Raw genomic sequence first — 13,303 nt, 5'->3', positions numbered from 1 at the left:
TCTCCTCCCTTTTGTTCTCGCGGAAACAACGGGAATAAAGTGCGATGAGAAAATGATGGAACAAAAGAGGGAAAAGGGGGTTCTCGATGATATCACAAGGTAGCGTCTCGATAGTGGCGGCGTTTGATTAAATAGAAGAACAAAACGACGAGAAAGTGTACATTTCAACCGGAAAGTCTAGATCTTCTTCCTTCTTCTTCTTCTTTTTTTTTCCGTTTTCAAATCGTGCTTCCACGCTTTTTCATCGATTTTTCTTAACAAAATAACATTACATCGCGTGCTCGCAAAATTTCTTCTATATTAATTAACAATTTCTCAACAACGTCTTACAAAGTATAACATATACGAAAAAATGGCAGTGCTAGACCTAGAGTTTATTTATTTATTTATTCTTTTTTTCTTTCATCGGTGGATCTGTCGCGCGGGGAGGAAGGATCGCCGAACCGCGTTTCGTCTCCTTGCTTGTCATCTCTTCGTTCTTTTTTTTTTTTCCTTTCTTTTCTTCGCATCGTTCGCGCGACTTTATTATTATCTTATCAGAATACTGATTTCAATTTTGAATTCGATGAACGCGAACGACACGTTGCGGCTAAAAATCGAATTAACTTCGACGAGATTTTAGGATCTGCGCGCGTCCAACAGACCTACTTATTATTATTATACCTTTTTTCTTCCTCTTATTCAAAATACGTATCCCTGTGTCTTCCTCTTTCTCGATTTAACACGTTCACCGCGTTTGTTACTGTATTTGTTACTGTATTCAATACTTGCCGATCGATCCAAATTGACAATTGTAAAAAAGAAAGTAGAAAATTTCGATATAAGCGCGGAGAACGTGTTAAACCACGGACACCACGTACGACATATAAGTACATACATATCTCTTTCTCTTTCTTTATTGCGATCTTTCTGTACGATTATACAATAAACGTAATAACGAGAGTAAAAACGCATTCTCAGTGTTGCTCGAGCAGCAACCATTTCTTCTTCTTCTTCTTCTTTTATAACGATACACGCAAGAAGCGAAGTCACTGTCAGGGATGTTCGCTCTTTCGTCGAATCTTTTATCGCATCCTCGCAATATCTTAACAAACGTCGCTCTATTTTATTGTCTATTGTTACAAGAATTGTCTTTTCTTTCTTTTTTTTTTATTTTTTTTTTACTTTTTTCTAGTCCGGACGAATCGCTCGTTACCCAAAGAAAGAAAAATAAAATGAAATTGAACGAAACACGCATACTTCGTTACATTAATTCGCGGTGATTAGCTCGGAACTCGCCAAAAATATCGATGTTCGATATTCTGTGTTCTTCAATTTTCTTTTTTTTCTTTTCTTTCGTATCGGATGTTATTTTGCGTTTGATTGCAGCGAAAAATCAACGCGAAATTTAACGTGAAAGAAGGAGAGAAAAAAAATATATCATCGAAGTTTCGAAAATTGGGCGAAGTGTATTTACCTCGATTGAAAAAGGAAAAAATACCTCGAAGATGGTGGATACAAAAATTAATTAATAAAATAATACTTGTTCGTTTCTCGAACACGAAATGGAATTGAAAATCGTGGGAGATCGAGGCCACAACGATAAATTTTTTTCTCGTGGAAACGGGACACGGAAGCATTTTACTTGCCGCAATTTAGCTAGAAGCCGAAATAAAAGAGGGCGGCACGGTGCGTTATCATCTGGAATTAAAGTGGCTTTGTTCGTTACGAGCAAAGCGGTCCAATTTCAGTTCCGCCGGAAGTAATAGCGCACTTTGCCCAGTGACTATTATTAGACAGGTTGCATAACCGGTGGAACTACGCTTGGGAAAAATTGCTTGCCTCGCTGATAAGCGCGTTGGAGCGCCTGGATCAAGGAGAAAATTTCATTTTCTAGATTAGATCTCTAGAACTGGGTCATTCCCCGCTTTTACAAAAGTCTCTCCTTTTCCTCCTTTTTTTTGCTTCCTTCCTTTTCCTTTTCTCTCTCCCCTTTATTAAAAAGAAACCAATGAGAAAGGTATATGTACACGTTTCAGGAAAGAGTTTAGATTTCTATTTTCTTGTTTTCTTTTCCTTTTTTTTTTTTTAATATCATAACTGTTCATAATTTCGAGAGAAAGAAATATTATTTTTCTTAAAAACATAAATTGCATTTATTGCATTCCTGACAATGTATTACATTGATTCACTAGTCTACAGTTTTATAACAAACTAACGTAGTATCGATGTAAGTACACTCGCATATCTCGTGAAACGACGCTTTTGTATATATATATAGATATATATATCTCGTTTTATATTCTACATTATTTCAATCGCTATAGAACGTCTCTTCAAATTGTTACAAAAATTATTCGTCAATGTTGACGATCGAAGAGGATGAATCTTTTTTTTTCTCTTTCTTCCTTCAAAAAATATACAAATCGAAATATTTTTTTTTCCCTTAGATAGAATACATCCATCGAATACGCATACGCGTTTTATTACATGTGTTCGATGTTGCTTTTTGTCCTTTTTTTATTTCCCCTCCCTCTTTTTTCCACTACATCATCGTCCACGATATTTTCTACAATTACAAACGCAAAGAAAAAAAAAAAAAAAGAAAAATTGTTCAACGAAAAGAAGAAGTCGTAGGAGTAGGAGGAATAATCGTCGATTATTTTTGACGAATTCGTATGCCCGGGAGGACATAGACGTGAGAACATACGAAGAACACATGATCGATGCGCATGAATTGGATGAATAATGATTCGTAGATCTATGTACACGGAGTCAACTGTTTACAATAAATAAGTCTTTAATAAATATACTACTAGATTAATAGATGATTCCTACAAAGATTCGTAGCGAGGTGAAGATATTTCTGGCGGACTCTTTTGTATATCATCTCTCTCTCTCTCTCTCTCTTTCGCTCGCTCTCTTTCGCTCTCTCTCTCTCTCGCTCTTCATTCTTTCTAATTCGAGATTCGAGAAGACGAAGTCGTGATAGATAGAATCTCTTCCGCTGTTGTTCTCTCTTTCTCCCTGTTTTATCTAAATTTTTCACACTTGGAAAAATCGATTCCCTATAAATATATATATATAATGCTCCCGTGACGAAGCACAGAATGCACATATATGTATATGTATATTTGCTAATACTAGGCAAACAACATTTTCAAAATATCTGGTCGAGAACGCGTGCCAGTTTTCCCTTTCTTTATAATATAATTTATACACGTTATATTTCTCTTTCCTACTTTTTTTTTCTTTTTTTTCCATTCATATCTTTCAAATTTTACGAAGAAGGCAGTTCACGACGATCGCTACGTCTCTGTGAAGTAAGCAAGAAAATATCTCTCTGCGTTATTCCCTATTATTGCCATTTTCTCTTGTATTGCGAGGTTCGTACCTACGGATATTATTTTATCTCTCTAATTCTCCTCTTCGTTAATTTCGAATAATAATAATCTCTCGCTTAGAACGATATAGGTTTAATAATAAATAATTTGCAATAAATTTCGGATCCGGATTTGATTTACTCCTTCTCTTGCGAGCGTGAGAATTAAATTAAACATGTAAAAAAAGAAAAGAAAAGAAAAGAAAAAGAAAACGAGGAAAAATGAACACAATATTTGTAATTTGATTCTGATACTTCAGATACGATAATACATATATATATATAAAATTCCTATATTTTTATATCGATTATATTAACAAGATTCTTTTTTTTCTTTTTTTTTTATAATTAGAACAAAATACAAAATTAAATATTCAATTCAATTTGATTACTTATTTGATTACTTCACTGCGTGTAGCTGCGAGAAAAAAAAAAAAAGAAACGCACAACGCCTCTCTCGTTATTCTTTAAGTTCTATCGATCGGGGTAGCGCATAGTGATAAATTTTTGGCAGCCGGGCTTCGGCCCGATACGTTTAAGAACGAACGCTCGATTTTTTTTTTAACGTTAACGTTTAACGAGTAAAATATTCTCTATATAACGGGTTTTAATACTTTTCTCTTTCTCGGTAATTTAATACTTTAAATCTCTCTTTACACGAACCGTACCAAAAAAGAAAAAAAAAAAAAAAAAAAAAGAAGAATTATCCCTCCTCCCGTTCGAGACCGCTTTCCCTTCTTGGAGATTGGGATTTACAATTATTTCCTCGTTCGTTCGTTCGCGCGCGGTTTTTCTTCGCAAGGAAGGAAAGAAACAGTCTAATCGTCTCGCCAAACATTTTTACATATTCTTTTTTACAATTTTTTACGCACGCAAGACGGCGGCGTACCGAGAACAATCGAATCCATTCGGATGGATGGCAATCGGGTGCAAAGTGTCCAAGTTTTCGGGAAACGCCGATGGGTTTTTTTTCTCTTTTCTTTCTTTTTTTTTTCTTTTTCTTTTACTCCAGAGAAAGGAACACGCGACACGTGAATTTCGCTTTCGCGCGTGTCTGATCGATTTTTTACACGTCGAGAGAAAAAAAGAAATATATATATATAAAACGAAGAGCGAAGAAGAGTGAGTATTGTCGGGATCGATCCAGAGATACAAAATTATGTCATTTCTCGCTCTACGCTATCGATAACGTCCTCCTTCTCCTCCTCCTCCTCCTCCTCCTCCTTCTCCTCCTCCTCTCCCTCCTCCTGGTGGTCTCCCGATGCGTGTCGGCCAAGCCGGTCGAGCCGCCGTCTTCTCGTCGAGGGACGTTGCGCAATGTCAAGATTTGCTAATCGAGCTGGACAAAATTCGAGACGAAGAGAATCTGATTACTCGAGTTTCGGTTGAAGTTTCAGTGAGTACATTCGAAGGAAAAAACATTCGGCGAAAAAGCCTCGCTTTCAATTCAGAACAAGAAATTCTTCCATCGACTGTTTAGTCGAGATCGAACTACGTTTTCGTAATCGTCGAAACGGCGAGAAGAAGACAAGGAAGCGGAAATTTCAGCCACGCGATTTATCATTTATCACCGGCGCCACAGACTTTTGTCCAGCTGGATCGGCAACACTGCGATCGAAACGTACCGTGAGTCATCGTGAATATTGAACCGAATCGTGCGACGAAGAACGAATTAGTTACGAAAACACGAATCTTCGCGAGTCTCCTTGAGGGAGATCGTTGCCCCAATTCTCGTCCATCCCTCTCCATCGTCGTCCAACTCTTGCCCTTGTTCTCTATCCTTGATTCCGATTTTCGAGCGCGACGAGAGAGGGGGGGAGGAGGAAAGGACGAAGAATCGGTCGGAAGCAGTAGTCGGAATGCGCGAGAGTAGTCGGACGCGTGTGGGAACTGGTGGAGAGGAGGAGGAGACACGCGATCGCCCTCGGCCGATCCTTCCTCGATCCAGCCGTCCCACCGCGAATCATTGTGAATAATTTGCGTGTACGTGGCAATCATCGTTGCGATTAACGGCGCGTACATTCGTGCGTGACGTTCGTTGCGTGCGCGTCGCCGTTCCCTCGCCCCGATCCCGGCCGTGCAACAAATCCTTCTCGAATCGAGGAGGGAATGAAGACGTTGCCCAACTCGATCGAAACCTCCTGCTTTTTCACGCCTCCCATACACGCATTCCCGTGTAAAATCGTGAATCCATTCCTCCGTGAAACTGGTAACTCGAACAGGAAGAAGGGAAACCGCAAACCCGATTCTTCTCGGTTCAAAGTCGTTTTCCCGCTAATCGCGGTAAACAGAGAGAGGAAAGAAAACGAAAAAAGGAAAAAAAAAGAAAAGAAAGGCACGCGACTGGATCGAAGGAACGAACGAACGAACCATTCATCCCGGACGGATGACACGTCGGGAAGAAAGGAAGGAAGAAAGGAGCCGCGTGTGTATAACGGAAAGAAGCTCTCGATTATGGGATAGGAGAGGGAAACGTGGACGCAGTAACGAGCACGAAAACTCTCGTTTCTCTTAATCTCGAGAGAAAACGAGAAACGTCTCCTTCGTTACGGAGAGAAGATCGAGCGTGTGTGTATAAATATATATATACGTATATATATATACATATACACATAATATATATAGTGGATGATCTAATTAAGCGTGCGGGGCATTGATTATTCTCTTAACGGCGAACTTGATGGGATTCCTCCTCCGCGTGGCTCGATCGAGACACGATTTTTCTACGATAAGCCGCGAGGAAACGAATAGAATTTGCGATCCAATTCCTGCGATCCGGGGATGCGATTTCCGTTCTCTCTTTTCCCGACGAGCGAAATTATCCCTTTTTCGTATATAATACTCCCTCGATCACAATTACGCTAATCGATGAAACGCGCGCTCGTTATCGCGACACGCCTCGTATACAGCGAATAAATGCCTCGCGTCCCACTTGTTTTTCCTTACATCTCTCCCCCTCCTCCTCCTCTCTCATTTTCAGTATTGGCTAATAATATATAAACATTCGTGCACGTTTTCTCGTAAACAGCGGCTCCTTGTCTCTCTCTCTCTTTCTCCTTCTCCTTCGTTAACCGTGGAACACGACCTGAGCGTGCAGGGTGTAAAAGAAGCGGATTTTATGGATTGCACGGGTAATTCCGTATCTCTTATCCGATGGAGGTTTTTTAAGCTCCGTAAGACGAAAGCCTCGTCCGAAAGCGATTATCATCTAACTAAGAGATATCGGTAAAATTGTAATTGTAACTCTAACGATTAAGATCGAGGTTGAATCGCTATATATATATATATATACATATTTACATACATATATATAAAACACTGCCTTCACACCCTGCTCGTTACCGACCAACTAGGTATACGGGTCCTAATTAAGACGCGGCGAAGAGATGACTCGCGGTAAGAAGATACGCGACGAGATGGCTATCGTCGGATGGGAACGAAAGGGGATCAACGAGGAGAGACACAATGGTCGACGAGGAGGAGCGTCGAGGTGATGAGACTAGTTGGACGAAGGGCAGGCCGAGGAGGAGAAGAAGGTAGTGGCGTGGTATCGCGATGCAAATCGGGGAACGAACGAAGGGGACGATTAGGCCTGGGATCGTCGCGCTTTCGCGACATCTCACGCGGCGTGGTAGGATCGGGGCGAGGTCCACACCGAGCGAACCAGGAGCAACAAGAAGGAGGAATTGAGGGGGCACCACGGCGAAGGACGCAGAGTTCCGGCTTTGCCCGCCAGTGGCCGCGGATCTTCTTCTCCCCTCGAGTTTCCCTCGGCCTTTGCTCGCCCTACGCCACCACGCCCGTCGTCGTCGTCGTTGTCCTCGTCGTCGTCGTTGTCGTGGTCGTGGTCGTCGTGGTCGTGGTCGTGGCGGGTACCGTGGTCGCGACCGTGGTCGTAGGTATCGTCGTTCCCGATGCGCTCGTCGTCGCCTCCGTCGTGGCCGCGACCTTCGACCTCTTCCGGCCCAGACCCACCGAATTCCTCCTCGGTTGCTGCGCCCCCTTCTTCTTTCTCTTCTTCCCGTTCGTCAAATTAGGCTTTTTACTCGTGCTACCAGCGGCGTTTACTTTTTTCGCGTTTGATGCTGGCGCTTTGCTCTTACCGTTGCTGCTCCCGCTGACGTTCCTCCCTCCTCCTCCTTTTCCTTTTCCTCCTCTCTCTCCTCCTCCTCCTTCTCCTCTTTCACCTTCTCTTCCTTCTGTCTCCTCTTCTCCGTCGGGCGCAATCTCCTCGACCCGCAGCTTCCGTTTCTTGGAGGGGACCGAGAGGGCCTCCCTTCGACAGGCCTCCTCGCTCGCCAAACCCTCGCACGATCTCTTCGACTGGATCGGGGACGTCCCGTTCGCGGCTAGGCTCTGGTTCCTAGCCGGGGGGACCGGCTTGCTCGACTCGGCTATCTGGCACTGGGGGCCCGGCTTCTCGCCCGGCCTGCACCTCCGCTTCCTCTTCTTCCTCTTTTTCCGCTTGCGACACCTGAACTTGTCCCGGCCGTCCTTCTCCTGGGCCGGGAGGGCGGGGCAGAGGGACTGCTGGATGAGGTCGCCGCGGTGGGTGTTGTGACGGTGGCGGACGTTGTGCTGGGCGCCGAGCATCCGCCTTTGGAGGGTCTCCACCCGGTCCAGGGGCGCGACCTGAGTCAACACCCGCGCGTAGGCGGACAGCCTGCCGAGATTGTGACCCTTGGCCTGTACCCTCCTCGGCTGGCCGTGACGGTTCAATCCGAGGTACAACGTTTTCTTGGCCGTCGACCATTTCGCCGAGCTGTACGTGTTGTAGTTGTGCTGCTCCAGGGTCTCGTTGAACACGCAATCGTCCGTGTACTCGCGCTGCAACACAATCATTTAGGATATACAGGTTAGCGAGTTCGAGTTCTCTCTCCTTTCCTCTTCCTCCTCCTCCTCTCCTCTCCTTCCCGCCGAACATTTGCATTTTACGGCTCGGCTCGCCGTCCGATGGGATCGACAAATTTTGATACATGTAACTACTTAGAAACTAGTTTTTTCCGCTCGCCAGACCGACCGTATTAATTATCCCCCCGTTTTATTCGCTTTTTCCTTCGATCGCGGATACACGAGAAATCCATTTCTCGTTTCTCCGTGTCCCTCGCGTATCTGCATGCATATATATAAACTCGACGATTTAATAATCGACTTAATAATCGAATAGTAATTAACGGGTAAATAAAGGAAAATCTTATTAATTTATAAGTGATCTGAAAACATCGATTCCATCTATTTTCAAAGTCGAATAATATGAAAAATAGAGGGAAACGAGAAGCGTTATAAACGAGAAGCTTGGCCGTGTCAATAACAGGTATGTATATATATATATATATATATATTTCCTAGAATTTAATTGCTTCGTAGCTCGCGCTTCGTATAGAAATATAAATATATCGAAGGAAATGTGCCCTCAGTTATTCGCTAAGCGTGGAGACGAGAGAGCGTAGAAGACCGACCGATTCTCTCGATATTCCAATAATTTTCTTAATTTAATAATCGATTAAACGAAGCGATATCACTTCGCGTTACGATACATTAATACCTTATAATTAAGACTTTAATATTGGATAATTTATTCCCGAACGCGTAATTAAAGTTAGATCGAATCGCTATCGCTACTTGATATTTTTTTCCTCTCTCGTATCGAAACGCGTATAGAACGTTTCGACGTTTCGAAGAAGAAGAAGAAGAAGAAGAAGAAGAAGAAGAAGCGGAGAGATATCCTTAGAGGCCATCGACGAAGCGTTCCTTCGATCGTAATCAACGGCGCGCTCTCATTATCACGTTGTAATTGCATCGCTCCGTTCCGCGGACTTCCCCCTCCACCCTCCCCTCAACGAGCAATTTGGCTCCCCCCTCCCCTTCCCCTCGTGTTGGCGAACCGATCTCGAGAGTGTAACGCGGGGTGAAATATTAACTCCTCTGCGCGAAGCATAAACGAGCATCACGCGGAACCAGCCTGACCGGCCCATGCTCCGCCACCGAGCATTACGTTTTCACCGCGCTGTGATTTCGCTGTCCGCTTTATGGCAACTCGTTTCCAGACGAGCGGAAGCGGCTGTTCATTCTCCTCATCGGCTCTAATTACAGCGTTTACCGTCGGCTCCGTTCCGCGGAAAAATCCGCGGAACGGGAGGGCAAAAGGCATCGAAGGCGAATCCGACCTCACGGCGCCGAAACCGAGCACCGCGGATATCGAGTTCGGCTTCCTTTCCTCCTCTCGTGTCCGCTCGAGAGACGTTTCAGAGGCAAGCTTGAAGATTACTAAAAATTATTTAATGTCGAAAAAGTTAATCCGCTTTTCGTATAACTTCGATTCGTATTTTCGATAATAAATGATTGAAAGTAATTATTAAATTTTGTCTATCACAGGTTCACGGATATGTTCAAGACGTTTCAGAGGCAAGCTTGAAGATACGATTTATTTTTCGTATAATCTCGACTCGTGTTTTCGATAATAAGTGATTGAAAGTAACTTTCAATTATTAAATTTTGTCCATCATTGGTTTATGGATACATTCGAAACGTTTCAGAGACAAGATTGAAGATTAGTCAAAATTATTTAATCGAAAATGTCGATCTATTTTTCGTATAACTTCGATTTGTATTTTCAATAATGATTGAAACTAATTATTAAATTTTATCCATCACAGGTTCACGGATATGTTCGAGACGTTTCAGAGGCAAGGTTGAAGATTACTCAAAATTGTTCAATCGAAAATTATTTAGTTGAAAATATTTTTCAACTAATATTTTTCATATAATCTCGACTCGTGTTTTCGATAATAAATGATTGAAAGTAACTTTCAATTATTAAATTTTGTCTATCATTGATTCATGGATACATTCCAGACATTTCAGATGCAAGGTTGAAGATTATTTAATGTCGAAAATGTATAATCTTGACTCGTTTTGTTTTCGACGATAAATTATTGAAAGTAACTTTATTCGTAACTTCAATTTCTATTATAAATTTTATCGAAGCACTGATGGATATCGAATGCTTTTTTCTCCTCTCACTCGAGACGTTTCAGAGGCAGGATTGAAGATTACTCAAAATTATTTAATATCAAAAATGTAGATCTGTTTTTCGTATAATCTCGAGTCATGTTTTCAATAATAAATGATTGAAAGTAACTTTCAATTATTAAATTTTGGTTCATGGATACATTCGACACGTTTCAGAGGCCAGGGTTGAAGATTACTCAAAATTATTTAATGTTGAAAAAGTCGATCCACTTTTCGTATAACTTCGACTCATGTTTTCGATAATAAATGATTAAAAGTAACTTTATTCGTAACTTGGATCATTAAATTTTGTCCATTACATTCGATATAACATTCATTTCAAGGCCAGAGTCGAAGATTACTCAAAATTATTTAACATCGAAAATGTATAACCTCGACTCGTTTTGTTTACGACGATAAATTATTGAAAATAACTTTGTTCGCAACTTGGATTATTAAATTTTGCTCACCACTGATTCACGGATACATTCGGGACGTTTCAAGACTAGAGTAAAAGATTGCTCAAAATTATTTAAAATCGATCCGTTTTTCATGTAATCTCGATTTTATGTTTCGAATAATAATTAAAAGTAACTTGTCGAAAGTTAATTTCAACTGTTAAATTTTGCCCGTCATTGGTTCACATCGATCGCTTCACTTTCTTCTTCTCGTGTCCGTTCGAAACGTCTCGAGAGAGGCAGATTTGGAAAATTAACTAGTTAAAAAAATATCGAATAAAGTTACAACTTGAAGCAATTACTCGTTAATTCCTAATCGATCCGCTTTCGTATAACGTTCGGCGTCACGATTTATTTCCAATTATTATTATCACGTTTCGAGCAATATCTCACGTAAACTTAAATCACCGTTCAAGGACCATCGCGTGTATTGTAAAGATAGGGGAAATATACGGCACGCGGAAGATTTTACGCGAGTGGAAAATAGTTGAACAGAGGAGGGGAATCCCCGCGTGGAAAAGTTTTCGAGGATTCGATTTGTCGAGGCGTCGATAAGGAGCGAGCAAACGACTTGGCGCGCAAATTGGAAAGTTGCAGCGAGACGGGGCTCGAGTTGGAAACGTTATTGAGTCGTAATGTTGCGGTCGTGGGTGAGGTTTGAACGTTTACGATTTGCAATTTTGAAGATGGAGGGAAGGAAGCGCGTATCGTAAACGTTGAAGTTTTCTCTGAGGAGCCGCTTCGAAGACACGCCGTTCCCGTTTAAAAAGCACGAAACGAGCGGAACGATCGAACCGAAGCTTTGCTCGAAAAAAGGGCGATTTGAAATCGATTTGATCGAGTCCTCCCCTCCCCAACCGACGACCCAAGAAAAGGGGAAAAATTTCCGTCGTTATAAAAATTCCCCACGGCATATCGAGCGGGGAACATCGCGGTTCTCTCGGACGATGCAAATTTGTACAGGAACAGGTTTACAGGGTGTGTAATTAGAAAAAAGGATATATACGAGATACGTAATTTCTCGGGACGAGATATAATTACAACGAGTTTAGAAATATTGTGGTTCGCTCAGCGACCAGAATCTTCAATTATCTCCAACCAGCCATATCGCGTATTGAGTCGTTCCGTTTCTCTCCCCCGTACGTACGATAATTTTTTCTAAATTTTACAACGATCCCGCAACAAGAAAATAAAAGGAGGGGAGGGCCAATTGATCTTCGTTTCGAGGATATCTGCGATATAAAACTGCGAGGTTCGTTTCTTTCTTTCTTTCGCCGAGAATAAATCGGGCCGCGAATTCCTCCACGCTCCGTAAAAACTCTCCGCTTCGCGATAATTCATAAACGATTAAAATACGAGACAATCGTGTCTCGTATCGGCCAACGGATCCATCCAACCCTGTGATTTACGCCTCGATTCGTCGCCTCGTTAATCCTCGCGGCAACAAACAAAAACGAAAGGGGAGAGAGAGAGAGAGAAAGATATATATATATATTATTCCCCGAGTGTCCGCTGTATCCTCGTTTATGGCAGCGATAAATGTGAAATACCGCGAAATACGGTCATCCCATTGAGCGGCGTGTTGCGCGTGATTAAAGAAACGATCTCATTGACCCTCGAATAATGCAATTTATCTCGGTCGCTAACTGTTTTATATGCGTATATACACATACCGTATCCGTGGAGGGTGGAGAATCAGAAATAGCCGTACGATTTATGCACGATTTCGGAGAGGAGGGAAAGAATTTTGCCGGTCTGCAATCCTCCAATTGATCAACATTCCCTTCTCGACGCGGTGCGAATCGACGAATGCTCGTTCGCGCCTGATTTTATATATATATATGTACATTTAGGATAATAGACGGATCGATTATGCGTAATAACGTTCATTCTTGCAACGATAAATTTCGTTCTTTGGATAATAATAACAAAGTTATTCGCGATAACGATAATTACGCTCGATACCGAAATTATAAGCTTGTTTCGTGCGAGATTATTTATATAAAGATATAATTATATCGCGGTGTGAAATATTTCGTTAATCGAACACTGTGCTTAAATATACGTAATTTCCAAGTGTTTAAATTGCACGGTTCGTGAAAATCGAACCATTGAATAAAGTTAAATTTTCTCTCTTATAAACATGTAGAAGATATATATTCCCGTTTCATTGCACGTCTGTGTTATTCGATCGATGATTGGATTCATTCCGGGAGAGGAGGACGTTCCATCGTTCCATCAAACGCGATGGCTAAACAAATCCTTGGTGTTTTCTTTGAAAGATTTACGAGGAAACCGAAATTCTTCTTCTCCTCGAGGCTGTTAAATTATCGAAATCCGTGCTGGAATCCGTTTATCCAGAAGGTTATTCGCAGCGATATATGTAGAATTCTTCTTCTTCGAATTAATTCTTTTTTATCCTCGACCGATAAGTAGATCGGGACCGCGCCCATTATTGACTTCTATTACTGAA

The 13,303-nt window shown here is 41.8% G+C and overlaps 1 protein-coding gene across 4 annotated transcripts in view; it reads right to left on the bottom strand.

The window, feature by feature from the left end:
- The window catches only part of LOC408562, a 151,121-nt gene that overhangs the window by 25,952 nt on the left and 111,866 nt on the right, over positions 1-13,303 (bottom strand). The window contains exons 3-4 of one of the 4 annotated variants that reach the window (XM_006563152.3): positions 7,465-8,188; positions 3,765-4,700 (exon numbers count right to left, since the gene is read on the bottom strand). The exons of 2 other annotated variants lie outside the window; for them this stretch is intronic. In XM_006563152.3, the coding sequence (XP_006563215.2) occupies positions 4,519-4,700; positions 7,465-8,188 (906 nt within the window). In that variant the 3' untranslated portion in view covers positions 3,765-4,518. Of the gene's footprint in view, positions 1-3,764; positions 8,189-13,303 lie in introns of those variants that run through there. One more of the 4 variants, XM_006563151.3, reaches the window with a different exon arrangement.

The sequence above is a fragment of the Apis mellifera genome, linkage group LG16 (genome assembly GCF_003254395.2).
Source record: "Apis mellifera strain DH4 linkage group LG16, Amel_HAv3.1, whole genome shotgun sequence".
Classification (NCBI taxonomy): Eukaryota; Metazoa; Arthropoda; class Insecta; order Hymenoptera; family Apidae; genus Apis; species Apis mellifera.
This window is presented reverse-complemented; position numbering and strand designations above follow the sequence as displayed.